The following is a 22,128-nucleotide window of genomic DNA, read 5'->3' on the forward strand; positions in this document are numbered from 1 at the left end:
ACTACCAAGGACCCAAGTCCGAACTTCGCAAACTTGGTATTAGCTTCAAACTCTTGATTAGCTTCAAGTGTGTTTAATTAGGGTTGGAGCTAAACTCTGCAGGACAATGGCCCCCCAGGATCAACGTTCCCCACCCCTGCTCTAAACCCTCCTTTCAGAGAGTCTACTCTACTCTGATTGGTCAGATGGCCCAGTCTGTTTTGATTGGTCTACTGCTTACAGCATGTGTTGCAAACCAAATGGCCATTGCCATATCTGAATTTCAGCTCCAGATCTTCCTCAGCACTTGATAAACAGTGATACGAACGATAACAGTGATGCTGTGTTTTTTAAATCAATTCCTCCTCCTTTTGAAGCACATGCAAAGTGGGCATTAACAGCGTCAATAATACGAACCAAGCTCTTCCATTCTCAGCTACAACTACAGTGTTTGATGCTCAAAACAGACATTGTTCACAGACAGCCAATAATACCATAGGCTGCCATTATGCAAATTTGTTACATTGTTACATAGGTGTGTAACAGGACGTTCTTTTAGAAGATAATAACTTTATTTATCATGCACTTTAATCTTTAAAAGTTTGCAGACTTTTTATTTTCACAAACAGCCATATTACACACGTCATGAGAGGTAACATTTGAAAAAGCATAATAGGAGCACTTTAAGTTTAAGTTTTATTTGTGACATTCATAAGAATACAGCTGACAGTTGAATGTGCCATGTTTTGCAGTAAACTGTGACTGTCATTACTCTGGCTTGTCCGGGGATTTCGAAGTCAAATAGCCCACACAAGAGAATTAAACTTGTCGCAAAGTTTGTGCAGTTCATGATACAGACATTTGAAATATATTCAAGTGTTTCTTCTTAGGCAGTTTGTAAATATGCACAAGATGGACATCTTTGACCATTGCGCCACGTCTCGCAGCTTTTTCAGCATGTCGCACTCGAAACTTTCTTTTCCATTCGTCAGCACTGCGGCTTTGCAGTTGGATGCTATTATGTGCAAACACTTCTTCTTAGGCAGTTTGGATCAACTAAAGTAGGCTCTAATTTATTTTGGGGGTTTCTGCAACATTTCACAGTCATTATTTGCTGTCATCATCTGCTGAATGGTTAATTGTTGCAATTTTCGAATTTCACAAAAGTTTTTTACATGTTGCACTTTATAATTACTAAATCACACCATCCAGCATTAATTAAAAATGTGTGTCCTCTGTAACTGGGTTTTAGTTTGTATTCTAGTGCATATTTATAATTTCAGTTGATTTTTAGTTTTTTTGCAAGCACCATTATTATTTGATTTTATCCGTTTCAGTCTTCATGAAAGCTTTAACTGATGACTATAACCTTGACAAACACACACACACGGACAGGACTGAATGTATTTACTGCTGTTCACAGCACCTGCACACACACACACGCTGAAAGCATGTATGGCGCTCTGCTTACCATTCTAATGTTCTGCTGAGTAAACAGGCCTTGAGCAGACAGAAAGCGCTCAGGGTGTAAGCACAGCACACACACACACACACACCTATTTCATGTGTGTGTTTTCATCTTCCGGTTCTCAAACACAGTCCTCAAGCTTTTCCTGCCAAAATGTTTAATGCTGAAATAAACCGCTCATCTTACTATAGCACAGTGTTGATTACCCTTTATTTTCCTTCATCTCTCCAGCTTTATCTCTCTCTCGCTCTCCATTTGCTGTCACACAGTGACTAATTTACACTTACAGATGGAGGGTGAAAATGAGGCTCTATATCTTTTCAGTTTTGAGTTGAAGCCCTCCGGCTGTCAGTGCCCACGCTCTCCCTCTCCGCAGCGCACACATGCCTTCATATCTTCATCAACACTCCCGCTTGTTTTCACTAAAAACAATACACTCCAGTGGGAGGCTTTAATTGATAAACCGCCATTCACGTCGCCCTGCCTGGCACTCGATAAGCTGGTGCAAGTGGGTTTCACGATCCTGTGAAGAACACAATTCACCTCGCATGAGTTCTGAGATTCATGGTACACAGTGGGGTCCAAAAATCTGAGACCACATCAAAATTGGATTTAAACCTTGGAAGTTTTAGAAAACTGTGTGAAATATTTAAGATTCTGCACTATTTCAGGGTCAGTGATCAAACGAGAACATCTGTGACATTAATCATTTGGCTCTTTGTACAGATGGCCAAATGTTCTTACTGAATAATTTATTAGATGCACGCCGGTCTGTTATCGTAGGGAAAGCGACTTTACGTTTTCACGCCCCTAAACATGACGTGAAACAAAATGAACTGTGATTGGGCGGTCCTTGGCCAATGAAAGCTGCGATAGTGTCCAGACCATCAGATTAAGCTCAATCAACAGCATTTATGGTGTTGCCACAAAACTCATTTCTAATCATCCCTCATTTTCTTTAAAAAAAATAAATAATAGTAATAAAGAATGGGGCAGTAAATGAGGCCAATTTTTGAAGGATTTAAAAGCAGACGTGAAACTTATTTTATAAATTCATACAATTAATTAATAAAACATTGTATATTGTATTATTTAAAATTGTTCTAGTCATTTTTATAGTCATTTTAGGGTTTTAGGCAATAAGTTGCATTTTTTTTTAAAGTTCTTTTCCAAAGTCTTGTTTATAAACTATTGAAATGTTTACAGATTGGCCTCATTCGCTTCCATTGTAAGTCACTCTGACCCAGATTTTTGCTGCTTTTTCTTTGAATAAAGTCAATAAAGCAATCAGCATTATGCCACAAAAGCTGTTGATTGAGCTCAGCTTGTCTTTTACCCAGAATATACCAACTTGACATGACAAGGCTGCTAATATACACTAATAAAAAAAGTCACTGTTTGGATTTTAATAGGCAAATGCTTAAGAGGCTATGATTGGATCATAATTGCTGTGATTATTATGTTTCTAGCATGTTTTATGTTTGGGAACAGTTTTCATTTCCTATACAATCATGTAGGAAGACACATCAAGGCCATTTTGCAGGATGGCCGTGAATAGCCCCTTTCACACATAAAGTCTTTACTGGTAAATTATGGGTAAGAGATCATCTTATCCACACCGTTGGATCCCAGAAAATTGCTGGAGTGCCTTGTAACATTAGCAGTAATGAAGATTAGCGGTGTAATCTACCGGTGAGCATGTATGAAGTCAGAATGCACTGATGTAAGAAGTCTGCTTTGGGCCAATCATAAACTTTATAAGGATATTACTGCGCACTGTAAGCTCTGTTGCTTTTTAATAGTTTTTCTATGTAAATATGCGCAAGATGGACATCTTTGACCATTGCGCCACGTCTCGCAGCTTTTTCAGCGTGTCGCACTCGAAACTTTCTTTTCCATTCGTCAGCACTGCGGCTTTGCAGTTGGATGCTATTATGTGCATCTCGTGTTTTTAAGAGCAAAAACACATTCTGTTTGATCATCCATTATGCCTGCCACTCAAAAATGTTGTCAAACTGAACAGATAATACAACTAAAGAGCTTCTCCACATGCGGGCAAATGAAGACAACAGCACAGCGTTTAACGATCATTTCCAATGACTGACATCACAGAATTTACTGGTGTTTTGGTGCTGATGTGTGAATGTTTTTAAACAGTAAAAGCCAGAAAGCCGTTGCTTGTGTTGTCTGCAACACTTTTTACCTCAAAGTTGTTGAGATAACTCGAAACATCTGATTTAAAGCCTAGAGATGCCACTTCGATTAACATTATTCACCGTAATACATGGAAGATCTTGCAAGCAGCGAGTCTAAAATCCATGCTGATGGTGCTTGTTGAAATGGTAGGCAAAATTGTGGAGCGAATTAGTCTAAATGCAGAAGCAGGTCCATTGCACGTAGAAGTGCGGATTCAGAGAGAACTTAAATGTTAAATGCCCGACATAGTTTAAAATAATTTGGGTCTTCTCGGATCCATTCAGGAAATAAAGCACATCTATTTTAAATTACCCGAGGCCACTAATACCAAACCCGACCCGTGTACGAGGCACTCATCGAAGTTTTGGACCTGATTCAACTGGACTTGTGAAGACCTGTACTCAGAGGTGCCAGTTCATGTGTGAGAATGATTCTTCATGCTCCCTCCCAATCATTCTTTCACAATTTGAGCCTGATGAATCTTGACATCGTCATCCTGGAATATGGCCATGGTGTGTCTTCCTACATGGCTGTTTAAGAAATAAAAATCTACACATTGACTACTGTTGCCAAACATAAAACATGCTAGAAACACAGCAATAGTGACCCAATCATAGATTCCAATCAGTGACAGTCTATTATCCTTACAGTATATTGCAATAATTACACAATCATAAGCTTTATTTACTGCTTTAGGGCCAGTTCAATGCATTCTGAGGTTAAAAACGCAAGATGTAGCTCCGTTGAATGAAAAACAGTGGTAGGTCTAGAGCAGGGTTGCCAGGTTTTCACAAAAAAAAGCCAAATTGCTACTCAAAACTAGCCCAAACGCATTTCGGGGGGGTGGGAGGATAAAATCCGGAGGATAAAATCTGCTTTTTGGTAGGGTTCCTCCTGGTAAAATTCTCATTCCAGGGGCTAAATATCATGTTATTTGGAGTCGCTTCAACCCGCGGACATGAAAAACAACCCACTTCCAGGGTTGCCAGGTTTTCACCACGAAACCCACCCAACTGACACTCAAAACTAGCCTAATCGTGTTTCAGGGGGTCCCCCGGTAAAAATTGCATTCCAGAGGGTAAAATCCACATTTTTGGCAGGGTTCCCCTGATAAATTTCTCATTCCAGGGGCTAAATATCTTCTCATTTGGGGTCGCTTCAACCCGCGGCAGCAGAGTTAAAACGGCGGACTTGGCATCATTGGTCTAGAGATGCGTTTTTTTCCTCCTTTTAACTTGAGCGCCGCTTTTTTAAAATGTCATGTCACGTGGGAGACACTGCAAAAGACATAAGTGCAATGGTCGAACACGTCTGTCTAGTGGGTTTACATGGAAAAACAATGGAAATGAAGCGCAGTGGAATGGAAAAATGGGTTCTGTGTGAACGGCCTCTTAATGCGTTGAAAGATAGCATCATTTCAACTATCATAGAGCTGTATATGATTATCATATGACATTATTTTTGCTGCTAGAGGAAGATGAGTCTGGTTCTCTTCAAGTTTTTCCTCCAAACATCTCACCACTGATGGAGTTTTTCCCTTCATTCAGACATCTGGGTCTGCGCTGTAAAAAATTATTTTCATGATTTGTTATCACAAACCTTTTTCTTTTTTCAAATCAACTTGGATAATTAATGTGGTTCAGATCACATAATATTTTGAGTTTCTGCTGATTAAACCAATCACCTTCATTGTATTAACTTTTTATATTTTAATTTCAATGAACTCAAAATTAAGGCAACCAGGTAACTTAGTTTTTTGAGTTAAACCAACAATTCTTTTTTACAGTGTTATTACAGTGCATTATGCTTTGGATCTGTATTGTGAAAAGTGCTAAATTAACATGAATTAAATATTCCTTTTAACCCTTAAATGCATGACTGTTTCGCCAATCATTCTTACATATTCGGGTCTTTATCGACCCGGATCTATATCTAACACGGAAGGATCTCTACTTGTCGCGATAATATAAAACTCCTCTGATATTAGAGTAACAATTACAGAAGAATAAAATAAAGCATATTTTGTTACCTTTTGGAGCTTGAAAGGGCTCAGTTTGAGCAGATGTTTTATGCCATCATCACTGTCCTCGTCAGAGCTCATTTCCCACTAAATTCAGCAAATAATGGGCTAGTTTTATGTATGAGCCCATTCGCGATCTCAAACGTATTCTCAACACTATATAATTTTCAACATCTTCAAAATCAATATTTTGATCGCTAACAGCTTCACCAGATCCATCCAGTAACAGTTAGTCATATTTGATTGCGTTCATTCCATGTTTTTCTTATTATTTCGTTTTCTGTCTGAATGAGTCGTCACTTCAGCATTGTGTATCAGACATTGCCACCATGTGGAATAAAGGTGAATTGCACTTATTCCGTCATCTAAGATTCAATTATTGTTGTGCAGAAAAAATATACGTACACTCATACACACCTCGGGTCGTTAGCGACCCTATACAATTTTTTAGAAAAAATTAATACAAAAATAGGCATTCTTTTATCATTTTATATTCTTTATAATGAATTGATTGAGGAATACAAAGAAGGTTGATGTCTAACTTTAAAAAATGAACGAGGAGGAGGGTAGTGAATGACGTCCCGGGTCACTAAAGACCCGAGGTATGCATTTAAGGGTTAAATTTTAAAAAGAAATGGAAGCATCTCCACTGGTAGAGTTTGGATCAGTCTAATTATTGATGTTCTTGTTGTTTCAGATCAGTACCACAGAAGTGGAGACTCTTTTGGGTCGGCTGCCCTGCACCTTCAAGCAGGAGTTGACGGGCGTCGGGGCTAGTTTGGAGAAACGCTGGAAGTTCTGTGGGTTTGAGGGCATCAAGACGGCGTAGAGACACGGGTCGGGCTTCTCGCTAGAAACGACACGACCGATGGACCCGAGGGGTTACAACCAATCACCTGCCAGCTCTCCGTGTCCATCCATCCAGCCCCATGGGATTTAAATCTCAGAAAACACTTGGAGACCTGGAGAACCTCAAGACTTTGGTGTGTGTGTAGTATGTTTTAGTATGTGTACACACGAGCACATGTCGGAGTGTGTGTACGAACCACACAACGTGACTCTGAGCTGCTGCATCGGGTAAAAATCAGGGTCTGCTGAACCGAGGACTTGAACTGTCAACATACATTTTCTTTTTCTCGTTTCACCTCTAATTTGTAAAAAAGAAAAACCTTATAAATAACATGAATATATTTCTTTTCTCTTCTGTATAGGCTGCAGAAACAGTTGCATAGAATCTTTTGTTCACATATCCTGTAAATGTTTGAATAACTTGCTATTTTTAAATAAAAAAACAACAACAAAATATGCAACCAGACTAATTTATTAGTTCAACAATCTAGGCCAGTGCTTCCAAAATCTTCAACTTTCAGCACGTCTGCTAATTAAAAGAGGAATCGTGGGATAAATAAACGCCTTCGTTAGACGTTTCCTCTCATTTATGCCACACACGTCCTTTCAAACCTTCGGGCTTTTCCTGCTTAAGCTGGAGACCGCAGTAGATCTGTGTCCCCTGGCGGTCTGAGTCAGTCTGCGGTGTTTTCCCATCTCTAATGGTTCGTATTATTCTAATGCATGGAGTTTTTTGTAATCGCTTTGAGTTGACTGGTAACCAGACTGAGCAGCTGTGAACGTGTCGAGCCGTGTTGCTGTTTTTGCACAGAGCTTGTGAACTCTAATTAACCATCACAGCGCTGCATGTATGTGTTTCGTGTGCAGATGTGTGAGCTGCATCTCGCGACTGAAGGCGGCACAGTCAAGCGTCCCTAATGCTTTTCTGTTGTGCAATTTGTAAGGTGATTTTTTTTCCGCTTATAGCTGAGGGAAACTAAAGCTTTATTACACATGATCGGTTCCCACTGCACTTTTTCTATTTCCTTGGGCCGCAAGTATGAAAAATTATTTTCAAATGCTTGTCAGACATTTGGCCTCTCGAACATGAATTAATAATGGCTAATGATTGTGTTTCCCCTTGTCGTCGAACAGCCCTCGATTCATTCTGAATTTTTAATATAGACACTTAAGATGGACTGAAATCTAAGTGAACTGAGCATGAACATGTAAAGCGTTTTTACAAAGAGGCTTCTGTCACTTAAATGTGAATTTCAACATTGTGTTTTTTTGTACTGTTTGTTGCTGCGTTTCTGAATATCCCAAGTGCCGGTCAAAAGTTTGCAAACATTACTATTTTTAATGTTTTTGAAATAAGCCTCTTCTGCTCATCAAGGCTGCATTTGTTTGATCAAAAATACAGAAAAAACAATAATATTGTGAAATATTATTACAATTTAAAATAATGGTTTTCTTGTTTTAATATACTTTAAAATATGATTTATTTCTGTTATGCAAAGCTGAATTTTCAGCATCATTACTCCAGTCTTCAGTGTCACATGATCCTTCAGAAATCATTCTAATATGATGATTTATTATCAATTTAGCTTTATTTAATAACATGCAATGCTTTTTTCATGATTCTTTTGTGAGTAAAAAGAAAAAAAAAGAACAGCATTTATTTAAAATAGAAATCTTTTGTATCTTTCAAAAGTTTAGGGTCAGTTTTCTTTCTTTTTAAAAAAAAAAAAAATACTTTTATTCCGCAAGGATGTGTTAAATTGATAAAAAGTGATAGTAAAAACATATTGTTAGCTTTATTTATATTGTTTAGCTTTATTTAATAACATGCAATGCTTTTTTCATGATTCATTGGTGAAAAAAAGTTTAAAAAAAAGAAAAAAAAAGCATTTATTTAAAATAGAAATCTTTTGTATCATTCAAAAGTTTAGGGTCAGTTTTCTTTCTTTTTTTTTTGAAAAAAAATTAATACTTTTATTCAGCAAGGATGTGTTAAATTGATAAAAAGTGATAGTAAAAACATATATTGTTAGCTTTATTTATATTGTTTAGCTTTATTTAATAACATGCAATGCTTTTTTCATGATTCTTTGGTGAAAAAGAAGTTAAAAAAGAGCATTTATTTAAAATAGAAATATTTTGTATCGTTCAAAAGTTTAGGGTCAGTTTTCTTTCTTTTTAAAAAAAAATTAATACTTTTATTCAGCAAGGATGTGTTAAATTGATAAAAAGTGATAGTAAAAACATATATTGTTAGCTTTATTTATATTGTTTAGCTTTATTTAATAACATGCAATGCTTTTTTCATGATTCTTTGGTGAAAAAGAAGTTAAAAAAGAGCATTTATTTAAAATAGAAATATTTTGTATCGTTCAAAAGTTTAGGGTCAGTTTTCTTTCTTTTTAAAAAAAAATTAATACTTTTATTCAGCAAGGATGTGTTAAATTGATAAAAAGTGATAGTAAAAACATATATTTTAGCTTTATTTATATTGTTTAGCTTTATTTAATAACATGCAATGCTTTTTTCATGATTCTTTGGTGAACAAAAAGTAAAAAAAGTTAATATGATGATTTATTATCAATTTAGCTTTATTTAATAACATGCAGTGCTTTTTTCATGATTCTTTGGTGAAAAATTTAAAAAAGTAAAAAAAAAAAAAAAAAAAAGCATTTATTTAAAATAGAAATCTTTTGTATCATTCAAAAGTTTAGGGTCAGTTTTCTTTCTTTTTTTGAAAAAAAAATACTTTAAAAAAATACTTTTATTCAGCAAGGATGTGTTAAATTGATAAAAAGTGATAGTAAAAACGTATATTGTTAGAAAAGATTTCTATTTTGAATAAATGTTGTTCTTTTTAACCTTTTATTCATCAATGAATCCTGAAAAAAGTATCCACAGGTTTCAAAAAAAAAAATTATATTTTTAAGTATATTAAAATAGATAACAATTATTTTAAATTGTAATAATATTTCACAAATATTACTGTATTTTTTAATAAAATTTAATCAAATGCAGCCTTGATGAGCAGAAGAAACTTCTTTCATAAACATTAAAATTAATATATATATATATATATATATATATATATATATATATATATATATATATATATATATATATATATTGGTGCTGTCAATCAATTAAAAAAATCTGTTTTACTGGTAGTCCACTGAATGAAGAATTTTTGGGTATAAGATGTCACAGTTTACTTTATTTTGCTCTCCTCACTTACATAAATGAACTATAGTGTCCTGAACCCACTAGTAAAAAAAATATAAAAAAATATATCTGAATAATCTATCTATCTATCTATCTATATATATACAGTATATGGGATAAACCATACTATATTTGTGTATTTATTTATTTATGATAATAATCATGCCACAGTTGAGCTCAGCTCAGAATATCTCTTTAAATGCACTCATCAGCTCCATTAAAAGCGAAGCTGGAGTCCCTCTTCAGAAGGTCTCTGTCAGTTCACTCTCATGCAGCTTTTACTGGTTTAGATGTTTTTGAACTTGGATGAGACAAACAACACATGCACAGATGCAGGAGCACGGAAAGGTCGCGGCACGAGCGTACGTGTCCTGTTTTCCTCCCTCGTTCCTCTATTTTTGGGAAGCCCCAACCGTTCCATCAGAGCACTTATCCAGAGAGCCGTGTGCGGCCGGCATCAATTCTCCAGCTTTATGCAGACTCCATCACTGTCATTCAGCCTACATTTGACAAATGGCTGTGGTTTTCACATCGACAAACACAGATATTCTCTGCAATACCATTATTTTGTGTTGTTGTCGTTTTTATGTACTTTTGTTCCCCGGTAGACTTTATTTACTCCGTTTTTCGGATGTTCTGAGATTTTCTAAACATCACACAATAACTTTATTTACTCCGTTTTTCGGATGTTCTGAGATTTTCTAAACATCACACAATAACTTTATTTACTCCGTTTTTCGGATGTTCTGAGATTTTCTAAACATCACACAAAGCCCTAAACAGATTAATTAGATCTCTCTGTGGTGCCCTGGAGATGTTTTTCATTCTGCTGTCTTCTTCACGCAGCACCACCGAGAGTTGGTATACTCGGCTCTGCACGGATTGAGGCGAATCCTCGATTATATTCCTCCTGTGGAAGCTGGAGTGTCCTTCAGCACCTGGCCTTGTTTTTGAGCTCTCCTAAAGAGCGGAGCAGCTCCGAATCCAAAGGGCAGCGATGTCAAACTGCACACACCCAAGAGTCTGGCTCATAACCCATAATCCCCTGAATGCCATGCTCCTTACATCCTTGGAAGTAATTGGATATGGAGTGTTCCAGCTTCCGCGGATCTCTTTATAGGGGGCCGTATCTTGATGCTTTAGCTAATTAGCTCACTCTTACCTGACTTCCTCCAGTCAAAGTGAATCCAGGCAATTACAAGGAGCGACTCCCTTGAGCGATCAGATGAGAGGGAGGTGATTGGCTCGTAAGGAGAGCCGATGTTCCCGTCGTCCCTCACAAGTGAAAGGTCCTCATTTACTCCTCAGCAGTCAGAGCCTATGACAGAAAGCGTCCATCTGTTTAAGGAGGAACCCGTGGAGGTTACAGAGGGTCACCACGTCCATAATAATGCTTATGGATCAAAAATCAGAGCCGATACACAGAGTATAGCGGTTCATGAGCGCCCCCTTCTGGACAGAAAGCGAGACGGTGCGTGCAGTGAAATGGCTGTAGGAGAGCAGATTACAGTCATATGAAGAGATCAAGCATCGTCAACCTTTCTGTAAAGAACATTTGAACGATGTTATATAGCTAGGCAAATAAAATGAGGTAGTTATTTTAAATGTTTAACATTGTGTTGTGATAATATGTCTAGACTACAGTTTCAATTTATTTCATGTTTATGAAAGAAGTGTCTTATGTGCTGTATTTACTTGATCAAGAAAACACTGTAATAATGTGAAATATTTTTACAATTTAAAAGAACTGTTTTCAACGTGAATATATAGTAAACTGTAATTTATTTCTGTGATCAAAGCTGACATTACTCCAGTCTTCAGTGTCACATGATCCTTCAGAAATCATTCTAATATGATGATTTGATGCTCAAGAAACATTTCTGATTATTATCAATGTTGAAAACGGTTGTGCTGCTTCAGATTTTTGTGATAACTTTATAAATAGAGTATTAATCAATATGGGGAGATACTTTAAAACAAGAATATAATCATCTTTAAAGGATTAGTTAAAATTTCCTGATAATTTACTCACCCCCATGTCATCCAAGATGTTCATGTCTTAAGAAGTTAAAGGGTTAGTTCACACAAAAATGAAAATTGTGTCATTAATTACTCACCCTCATGTCGTTCCACACCCTTAAGACCTTCATTCATCTTCAGAACACAAATTAAGATATTTTTGATGAAATCCGATGGCTCAGTGAGGCCTGCATTGACAGCAACATAATTAACACTTTCAGTGTCCAGAAAGCTACTAAAGACGTATTTAAATCAGTTCATGTGACTACAGTGGTTCAACCTTAATGTTATGAAGCGATGAGAATACTTTTTGTGCGCCAAAAAAACAAATAACAACTTTATTCAACAATATCTAGTGATGAGCGATTTCAAAACACTGAAGCTTTACGAATCTTTTTTTCGAATCAGTGGTTTAGAATTTGTATCAAACTTCCAAAGTCACGTGATTTCAGTAAATGAGGCTTCGTTACATCATAAGTGTTTTGAAATTTCAATGGTTCACCACTGGGGGGCGTGGCTTTGTCAGTTTGATACGCGCTCCGAACCACTGATTCGAAACAAAAGATTCGTAAAGCTTCAGTGTTTTGAAATCGCTCATCACTAGATATTGTTGAATAATGTCGTTATTTAGCTTTTTTGATGCACAAAAAGTATTCTCGTCACTTCATAACATTAAGGTTGAACCACTGTAGGCACATGAACTGATTTAAATACGTCTTTAGTAGCTTTCTGGGCGTTCGAAAGTGTTGATTATCTTGCTGGCAATGGAGGATTCACATTGGATTTCATCAAAAATATCTTAATTTGTGTTCTGAAGATGAACAAAGGTCTTACGGGTGTGGAACGACATGAGGGTGAGTAATTAATGACAGATATTTCATTTTTGGGTGAACTAACCCTTTAAGGTTTTTGATGAAAACATTCCAGGATTTTTCTCCATATAGTGGACTTCACTGGGGTTCAACGGGTTGAAGGTTCAAATTGCAGCTTCAAAGAGCTCTACATGATCCCAGACGAGGAATAAGATTTTTATCTAGAGAAACCATCGGTTGTTTCCTAAAAAAATAAATAAACATTATATACTTTTTAGCCACAAATGCTCATCTTGCACTGCTCTGCGATGAGCCACGCATGACGTAATCATGTTGGAAAGGTCACGCTTGACGTAAGGCGAAAATCTCATTTTCTCCTCCAACTTCGTTGTTTACTTTTTTTTTGTAAAGGGCGTTTGACTTAGTCTTTGCACGTTCGCTTTGTAAACACTTGCTCGGTTCTTCCGCCTACGTCACATGTGACCTTTCCAACATGATTACGTCATGCGTGGCTCATCACAGAGCAGTGCAAGATGAGCATTTGTGGCTAAAAAGTATATAATTTTTATTTTTTTTTTAGGAAACAACCGATGGTTTCTCTAGATAAGACTCTTATTCCTCGTCTGGGATCATGTAGAGCTCTTTGAAGCTGCAATTTGAACCTTCAACCCGTTGAACCCCAGTGAAGTCCACTATATGGAGAAAAATCCTGGAATGTTTTCCTTCATTTCTTGTCAACTGAAGAAAGAAAGACATAAACATCTTGGATGACATGGGGGTGAGTAAATTATCAGGAAATTTTAATTCAGAAGTGAACTAATCCTTTCAAATCTGTTTGCTGCAATTGAATGTGACTGTAAATAATTACTTCTCCACTTTCATCAGTCATGTCGACTGTATTTTGTCATAAATAATAAACATACAAAAAGGAGTCTCATATAAAACGATGGCTAACGTTCAGGTGTAACATCACACTCTCAGTAGTTCCCTTATTTCTTCACAATACACATTGTTTGTCTTGGAATTAAAACTCAAACGTTTGCAATAATGTCATTGCCTCTTGGCCTTTTACATAATTTGATTTGAGGTCCTGATGTGTTTGATTTGAAATGCCAGTGGTCCTGACAGCGCTGAGACGCACTGTCTGATTAATGAACTTCAGTCACACTCATCTTCATTACGCCTCCGACCTTTCAAACACAAATGAAGAAACAGATCACCTCAGCGCGAGAGATTATCGAGAGCGTTCAGAACTCTATTTTTAAGCATAAAAATCACTTAGTTTTCAACAAAGTGCCGCTTTGTTTTCATTTTCAATCCGATGCCCCCAAAAGCGACTCAGACTTAACATCAACTCCGTCTAAATATCATGTTCTAAAGATTTATTTCCTTGCGTTTACTGGGAAAAGCAAGCTGTGCGCCTCTAAATAGATCTTACTCGTCATCTGCTGTTTCATGAAGTCTTTGAACAAAGCAGGATGTCAGAACTCTATCCCAAAAAATAATGAACTCAAGTTTTCCTCAAATCTACAAGGGTTTTATGAAAAGCTTGCCATCTCATGCAAACGGCGTGTAGAAATGTAGACTATATTCCAGTAGAAACTCTATTAATTAGTTAACATCGCTCATGTTTCCTCAGTCAAAAAAAGCACTTGCATAAATAGTATTCTAAAGGGTTCAACAGCAGGTCTTAAAAAGCAGCGCTGCATATTTAACAAAAGTCTTGTTTGTTCTTCCAGCCACGAAACCCCAAGATTCCCACTGTCACTTTGACAGAAATCTTGAAACTATTCAAACTTAGTTGTGTCTGAACGTCTTCATGAGGGAAGTCACGGTGACTTTGTGTAACAGTAAGTCACTTTTATTAAATCTAAATTAGCAAGGCCGTTCCCTAATGAGTTTTGATATGTGGCTGCACTGCCCAATAAAGATTTTAGACGAAATGTTCTGTGACGGCTCACTTTACGCTTGAGCGATTGGTTATTAGTGCTGGTTTGAAGGGCTGGTTACTCGCCTCGGTCCATAAAGTTCAGCTCCAGTCAATCGTTGTGCTTCTCAAACTGTTTGCAGATACTCGCTGTCTGAATCTTTAAAGGAGTCTTTTGGCTTCCAAACAAGTTAAGCTCTATCGACAGCGACACTAATGTCGGCTCCTTCCTCAGTTAAATAGCCGAGCTTGTCAAACGAAAACTGTGTTTGCCGTAACTCACTTACTGTGGAACAATTTTGGGTGTTCTGGAGAGTAAAAACAGCAACGTGAAGCTCACTTGTGCAATGACTTACACATATAAAGTCAATGTCAGCATGATACAACTGTCCTGATCTCATTAAAAGAATAAAAGAAAAGAAAAGCTTCAGTTTTAAATAATCTTTTAGTATTATGTGGTCAGTCAGTCTTATTAAAACATCAAATAATTTGAGATTTTATGATGTTTGTTAAAGATGTTCATAGTTCATGTGGTGCAACTCCTAAATATTTAATGACATTTATGATTAATGATTAATAATTCATGATATTTGAAAATAAATTACAAAAAAATCTTGAAAAATGAACGCCCACATGTAAATATAGACACCCATAATATATACATACTGTATGTATATGTGTATGTATGTATGTATGTATCCCTCTACTGCACACATGTTGATGGCACATGAAAACAAAATATTCCACATCATTTTTTGGTTAATTTGGGAATATTTTATTGATAAAAAAAAAAAATATATATATATATATATATATTTTTTTTTTTTTTTTTTTTTTTTTTTTTTTTTTGCCTCAGGGCAACGTTGTGCGACAATGGAACAGTCATAGAGAAAATTATCATCAAAATCAAATAAAAAAAAAAATAAAAATTAAGAAATCATTAAGTAAAAAGGGAAAAACACTTGAAAGACATTGATATATTGAATTTGATACATGCATATGTCTGTATCATGTAGTGTGCTATGCAATATAATGTACTTCATGTAATAAGATTTCACTGCGTGCGAAACTTCAAAAAGCACTTCTTCTCTGCTGTGACATAGTGGTGTATGTTACAATTTTTGCACATCACTTTGGGTGTTCCTGCACACCCAGGAATCTTGCATCTTCCCTTCTTATAATACATTGTGGCCAATGTGAGGTATTGTCTAAAACCTCCTCGAAAAGTACCCCTTATTGCACAACGTTGCCCTGAGGCAACGAAAACAAAAACTGAATTTCTGAACATGCAAAATAAAAAAAACTTCACAAAACCTGACAAAAGGCTTCTCTACACCTTCAAACACACACACACACACACACACACACATATTTTTTATGTACAGTTCATGTCGTTTTAAATAAGATTACTAAAGCAAATAATATTGCCTTCTTCTCAAACCATGTGCTCCTGTGACCATGTGTCAGAACAGGACGTCCCACCTCTTAATGGTGCTTGATATTGACTCCAACACCTTACTGGACTGTTATTTGGTACGTTCTCGACCTTTCTAATTGGTTGTTATCATAGGGCTTAAGAGAACTTTCCGTTGCCTGAGGGCAACGCTGTGCTGTATATATATGCATACATGTACATACATAGACATATACATATATATACACACACACACACACACACACATATATATGAGTGGCAAGAACACTTGCAGAATCTGTGAAAATGTGAATAATTTTAATAAAATAAGAGAGATCATACAAAATGCATGTTATTTTTTATTTAGTACTGTCCTGAGTAAGATATTTTACATAAAAGATGTTTGCATTTAGTTCACAAGATTCATCAGTTTTCAAGCATTTTTGCATATTTGAACCCTTTCCAGCAGTGACTGTAGGATTTTGAGATCTGTGTTTTCATACTGAGGACAATTGAGGGACTCAAACACAACAATTAAAAAAGGTTCAAACATTCACTGATGCTCCAGAAGGAAACACGATGCATTAAGAGTCGGGGGGTGAAAACTTTTGAACAGGATGAAGATGTCACAATTTTTCTTATTATGTTTAAATATCATTGTTTTTCATTTAGTACTGCCCTTCAGAACCAACAGAAGATATTTGCATGTTTCCCGGCAGAAAAATTAAGTACAATTTCCCTTGATATTTGAATTCAAAAGTTTTCAAATATGCAAAAATGCTTGAAAACTGATGAATCTGCAGGATCTGGAGGATTTTTCTGAAGAACAGAGCTCAGTTTAACTGCTCAGGACAAACAAGAGACTCATGAACAACCATCACAAAACATAAAAACAGTCGTGGATCATCAGGTAACCACACACAGTATTGAGAATCAATGGTTCACATACTTATGAATGGGATCATTTTAATAAATTCAGCTGATAAATTCGATAAAATTTTAATAAATACAACACACTGATCCATAACGCTCCGAAGCTTCCTGAAGCAGTGTTTTGAAATCGGCCATCACTATATAAGTCGTTATTTTGTTTTGTTTTTGGCGCACCAAAAATATTCTCGTGGCTTTATAATATTAATATTGAACTGATTTAAATATGTTCTTAGTACATAAATGGATCTTGAGAGAGGAAATGTCATTGCTCCCTATGCAGATTTCATCAAAAATATCTTAACTTGTGTTCTGAAGATGAACGAAGGTCTTACAGGTGTGGAACGACATGAGGGTGAGTAATTAATGACATTTTTATATATGTTGCTTGTATCCAGACATTCTTAAATGTCACTGACCAATATATAGGTTTATGTTAGTGTTCGTATCACACTCGCCTAGTATGATGTTAAAGTTTTATGGCTATAGACTTCCATTGTAAAAGTGCATTACTAAAAAAAATAACTATTTTTGCTTATTTTTACAAACTGAGGGACAAGTCTAAATGATTTTCAGCGGCAACAGATTGTGTGTAGAGCTCAAGTTATATTGAACCAGAACTTTCCTTTGTAAGCTGATTGGCCTTCACACAGAAAATACTTCCTATAGAAATATAAATCTTTGTTGTTATCTCCTCTGAACATGCTGCTGAATGGAAACCCGAGGTTGAATCTGTCCGGCCCTGGTGTTGTTTTCCAGTGCCGTGTACAACAAGAGGTGAAAGACAAGAAAGAGAAATCTATTTTGAGACCGAGCTGAGACTGGATTTGGTTTCTGTGAGGCATATTTCAGGCTCTCTGTTGATAGCGGCTGTGGCCCGGCAGCCTGTGCTGGGAATAGACAGATAAAGGGTTTAGTCTACCTTCTGGAGTGTGGGACAGCGCCGGACCTCTATTCTCACTGACCTCACACTGCTGGGGCGATGGGATGGACCAGAGGTCAGTCAGGACGATTCATTTCACACTCATCTCTCTGTTGTTGCCTCTCACTGAGGAAATCGAAAAGATGAACAATTACGCAATTGGCACCAAACTAAATATGTGCTGTTTACACTTGCTGGAGAGCCTGATACATTCTACAAAGGCAGTTTTGCATAGGCCTGTTCTTGCATTATACGTTTTTAATACATTTTATCAGCATCATTAGGGTTATTTGTCTATGTATTCATCCATCCATGTCTCTAACCAGCAGAGGCATGCATCATGAAGCCTCATGGAAATTGATAGGGAGCTTTAGATCCACTTCATTGATTGCCGGCGTTCAGCAGATTTCCCAGCGCAGGAAAGTGATATCTGGACTGTTAATGTATGACTCTCAGCAGGCTAACAGACCGCAGTGGACAAGCTTCATAACTACATTAAAGTGAGAGAGTGATCTTAAAAACATGACTTATCTTAGAAGCTCAAACCTCTCCGTATGTGATGAAGACAGTGCAGTATGAGGGTCACAAACACATCATATTTCACACCAAAATCTAAAGGAAAAATATATATATTTGAAGCCTTTTATGACTTAAAGGGATAGTTCAGACAAAAATGAAAATTCTGAGGGTATCATGTAAGACCTTCGTTCATCTTCACAACACAAATTAAGATATTTTTGATGAAATCCGATGGCTCAGTGAGGCCTGCATTGATAATTAACACTTTCAGTGTCCAGAAAGCTACTAAAGATGTATTTAAATCAGTTCATGTGCCTACAGTGGTTCAACCTTAATGTTATGAAGTGACGAGAATACTTTTTGTGCACCAAAACAAACAAAATAACGACTTTATTCAGCAATATCTAGTGATGAGCGAGTAGTGACCAAAACACTGAAGCTTTATGAATCTTTTGTTTCGAATCAGTGGTTCAGAGCGCGTATCAAACTGACAAAGTCACGCCCCCCAGTGGTGAACCACTGAAATGTCGAAACACTTATGATGTAACGAAGCCTCGTTTAATGAAATCACGTGACTTTGGCAGTTTGATACACGCTCTGAATCACTGATTCAAAACAAAAGATTCATAAAGCTTCATGAAGCAGTGTTTTGGTCACTACTCGCTCATCACTAGATATTGTTGAATAAAGTCGTTATTTTGTTTGTTTTGGTGCACAAAAAGTATTCTCGTCGCTTCATAACATTAAGGTTGAACCACTGTAGGCACATGAACTGATTTAAATACATCTTTAGTAGCTTTCTGGACACTGAAAGTGTTAATTATCAATGCAGGCCTCACTAAGCCATCGGATTTCATCAAAAATATCTTAATTTGTGTTGTGAAGATGAACGAAGGTCTCACGGGTGTGAAACAACATGAGGGTGACAGAATTTTCATTTTTGGGTGAACTAACCCTTTAATCAAGACTTTTTTTTTCATAACAAAACATTAACCGAATTTTTCAGTACTGTTATGCAGAAAAAAAAAAGGTCGTCCTATTGTTTATATTATAATTATTACGGAAGAGGATTAGGGCCAAGCAACAATAAAAAAAATAAAACCATCTCGAGATTAAAGTTGTTCAATTTCAAGAAAAAAACTCGTTAAATTTCGAGAAAAAAGTCGAGATAAAATGTTGAGAATAAAGTCATTAAATTACGAGAAAAAAGTCGTTAAATTACAAGAACAAATTCGTTAAATTATGAGAAAAATGTAGTTAAATTTCGAGAAAAAAGTCGAGATAAAATGTTGAGAATAAAGTCATTAAATTACGAGAAAAAACTCGTTAAATTACAAGAACAAATTTGTTAAATTATGAGAAAAATGTCGTTAAATTTCAAGAAAAAAGTTGAGATAAAATGTTGAGAATTATGAATTTGTTCTTATAATTTAATGGCTTTTTTCTCGAAATTTAACGAGTTTTTTCTCGAAATTTAACAACTTTAATCTCAAGATGGTTTTATTTTTTTATTATTGCTTGGCCCTAATCCTCTTCCGTAGATTATTCTTATGATTATATTTTTTATATTTAAAAAGATTTTTAGAACTATTTCTTTGATGTTATCTTTATAATTATTGTCCTTGATGTACACTTTTTTTTTTTTTTTTTTTTTTTTTTTTTGTAGTGTTTATTGTAATTGTGTCCCTTTTTTTACTTGCTGTAAATCCAGGATTTCCAGGTACTGTCCCGAATCATCATCTATCCTGGGAAAAAATAAATTCCATTCTGGAACCAAACATGCAAAGGACTTTTTCAGTACATGCATCCAGTTGAGAGGATGAAGCTCTCTCTGCTATGAGTTAAACGTGTTAAATAAGCGAGAAATACAGTATGTGCAGTGCAGTGTGTCTCTGTGGAGAAGTGCACTGCTTTAGGCAATTCTAATGTAAATCGTGTGTTAAATGCCAACAGAGGTCACTACAGCACAGCATGTATGATTCCCTGAATGTAGAATTGATATGATGACTTCATATGTACCTGAGATTACTTTAACACACAGCAGTTTTACATGCTTCAACTAAACCTTTTTTGTTTTCAAATTATTTTATGATTGTCTTACAGTGTTTATGACCTCAAATATTAATTGAAAGAACAACGAATGTTTGTACTTTTTAAACTAAACTGCTAAAATGTGATTGAAACTGCACCTAAAATTAGATATATACACATTTTTAGATTTTTTATCAAAATGTATTACTTTTCTGAACACCAACAACATTAATGACATGTTTAACTTCCAGAAAAACATATTTTCCCATCTCAGGCATCAAATCCCTGTTATTATTGGTCATTATTTTAAGTTATGGACACTATGGGAGCTTTCTGAATATTATTATAAAATGTATTTGTGATCAAATCAACATTTTTCTATTAATCAGATTATAATTCAGTAATTGCAAATATAAAAGTTTCATAAAATCTCACACTTTTGCAACTAAAGCCTGAAATGGGCACTTTCTGTGACAGAAACCTCATCATTTCTGATCAAAGGCTTAACTTCAGGATTTGAGCTAAAAATCAGTATTCTCATGATTGCTCTGAACATTTCAGACAGAATTCAACTTACTTTAAATTACTTTTTCATAAACTTAACAAAAATATAATAATAAAAATGTAGGTGTGACGGGGTTGAGATTTTTGGCCACTGCTCTAAATCTAGAGAATAAATGGAGAGCGCATGGCATGCATGATATTAAGAAATCATGAATAATATTGAAATAACAAAGATAATTTTCACAAGTAATAGTTTTCTGTCTTTAATTGATGTAACGGGGTTGAGTCGTTAAGCTCGACAAACACAATTTCACAACATAATTTAGTTACAATTATTAAAGAAGGTGCTAACTTGCTCACAGTGTTGTTCAGAAGACTTCTATGATGTCACTTCCTATTAATGATGTCACATAAGTATCAGTTCATTATGGTTTGTGTGACGGGGTTGAGGGGTTACTGAGGTACGGAGCTAAATAATGTGATTTTAATGAATAATCATGAAAAAAGCACAGATGGATATTTATGGGAATGCCAAAATGAATGACTTTTTTTCTCGTTTTATTATTCATATCCCAAGTACACTTTCATAGAAGGCCTCGAGGGACGTGACAAAATAGGTGGTGTCAACTGAAAAAAACAAAATGATTTCTAATATGAAGATAAAATGTATTTAAACATTATTAATTTTAATATAATATTTATTATATACTCAGTGATGAAAAATAAGCCTGTTTTTAAGTTGAACTAGTGAAGTCATGATTTTCAGAACACTTTTTATTTTTTATTTTTTTTATTGATGCTCAGTAACAAGAACATTGTCAAGGAATTGCATACAAATACATATAAAATACAAAAGATGACAAGACAAAGTGACACAAGAATGCATACACTATCATTATTGGCAAAATAACATACATTGACATGTAGGGAAAGCTTTTAAATACATATTTTCTTTAAACATTTCTTCATAATATTTTATACATTTTAGGGATTTTTTTGTTATTTACATAACGAAGAGATTTGAGAAGTGATATTAATTCAGTTTTGAAATGGGAATAGAATGGAATATTATTTGCAAACTTTTGTTTATATCATTTTCAGAACACAAATTGCGTCACACACATCGTCATTCCATTCAGCACCATTAAACGTTTTAATCACTAATAAGATTAAAGAGGTATCGTTTACGTTGTTACACCATTTTTACCCTATCAATCTTTATATCAAAAACTCTTTTTCTGGGAGTGTGTTCATGATGCTATTTTTTGGAAGAAATTTTGTTTACGTGCTTCTTTGTTTGAAAATCTTTCTTTGGT

General features: G+C 35.5%; 1 protein-coding gene across 11 annotated transcripts in view; it reads left to right on the plus strand.

The window, feature by feature from the left end:
• enox2 (ecto-NOX disulfide-thiol exchanger 2) overlaps nucleotides 1-7,580 on the plus strand; it is a 287,212-nt gene extending 279,632 nt beyond the window's left edge. For 5 of the 11 annotated variants that reach the window (XM_048175884.1, XM_048175880.1, XM_048175883.1 and 2 more), the window contains one exon: nucleotides 6,361-7,324. In XM_048175884.1, the coding sequence (XP_048031841.1) occupies nucleotides 6,361-6,492 (132 nt within the window). In that variant the 3' untranslated portion in view covers nucleotides 6,493-7,324. Of the gene's footprint in view, nucleotides 1-6,360 lie in introns of all 11 variants that reach the window. The other 6 variants (XM_048175877.1, XM_048175879.1, XM_048175878.1 and 3 more) reach the window with 4 other exon arrangements.
• Nucleotides 7,581-22,128: the final 14,548 nt, after the last annotated feature.

Source organism: Megalobrama amblycephala, linkage group LG23, assembly GCF_018812025.1.
Source record: "Megalobrama amblycephala isolate DHTTF-2021 linkage group LG23, ASM1881202v1, whole genome shotgun sequence".
Classification (NCBI taxonomy): domain Eukaryota; kingdom Metazoa; phylum Chordata; class Actinopteri; order Cypriniformes; family Xenocyprididae; genus Megalobrama; species Megalobrama amblycephala.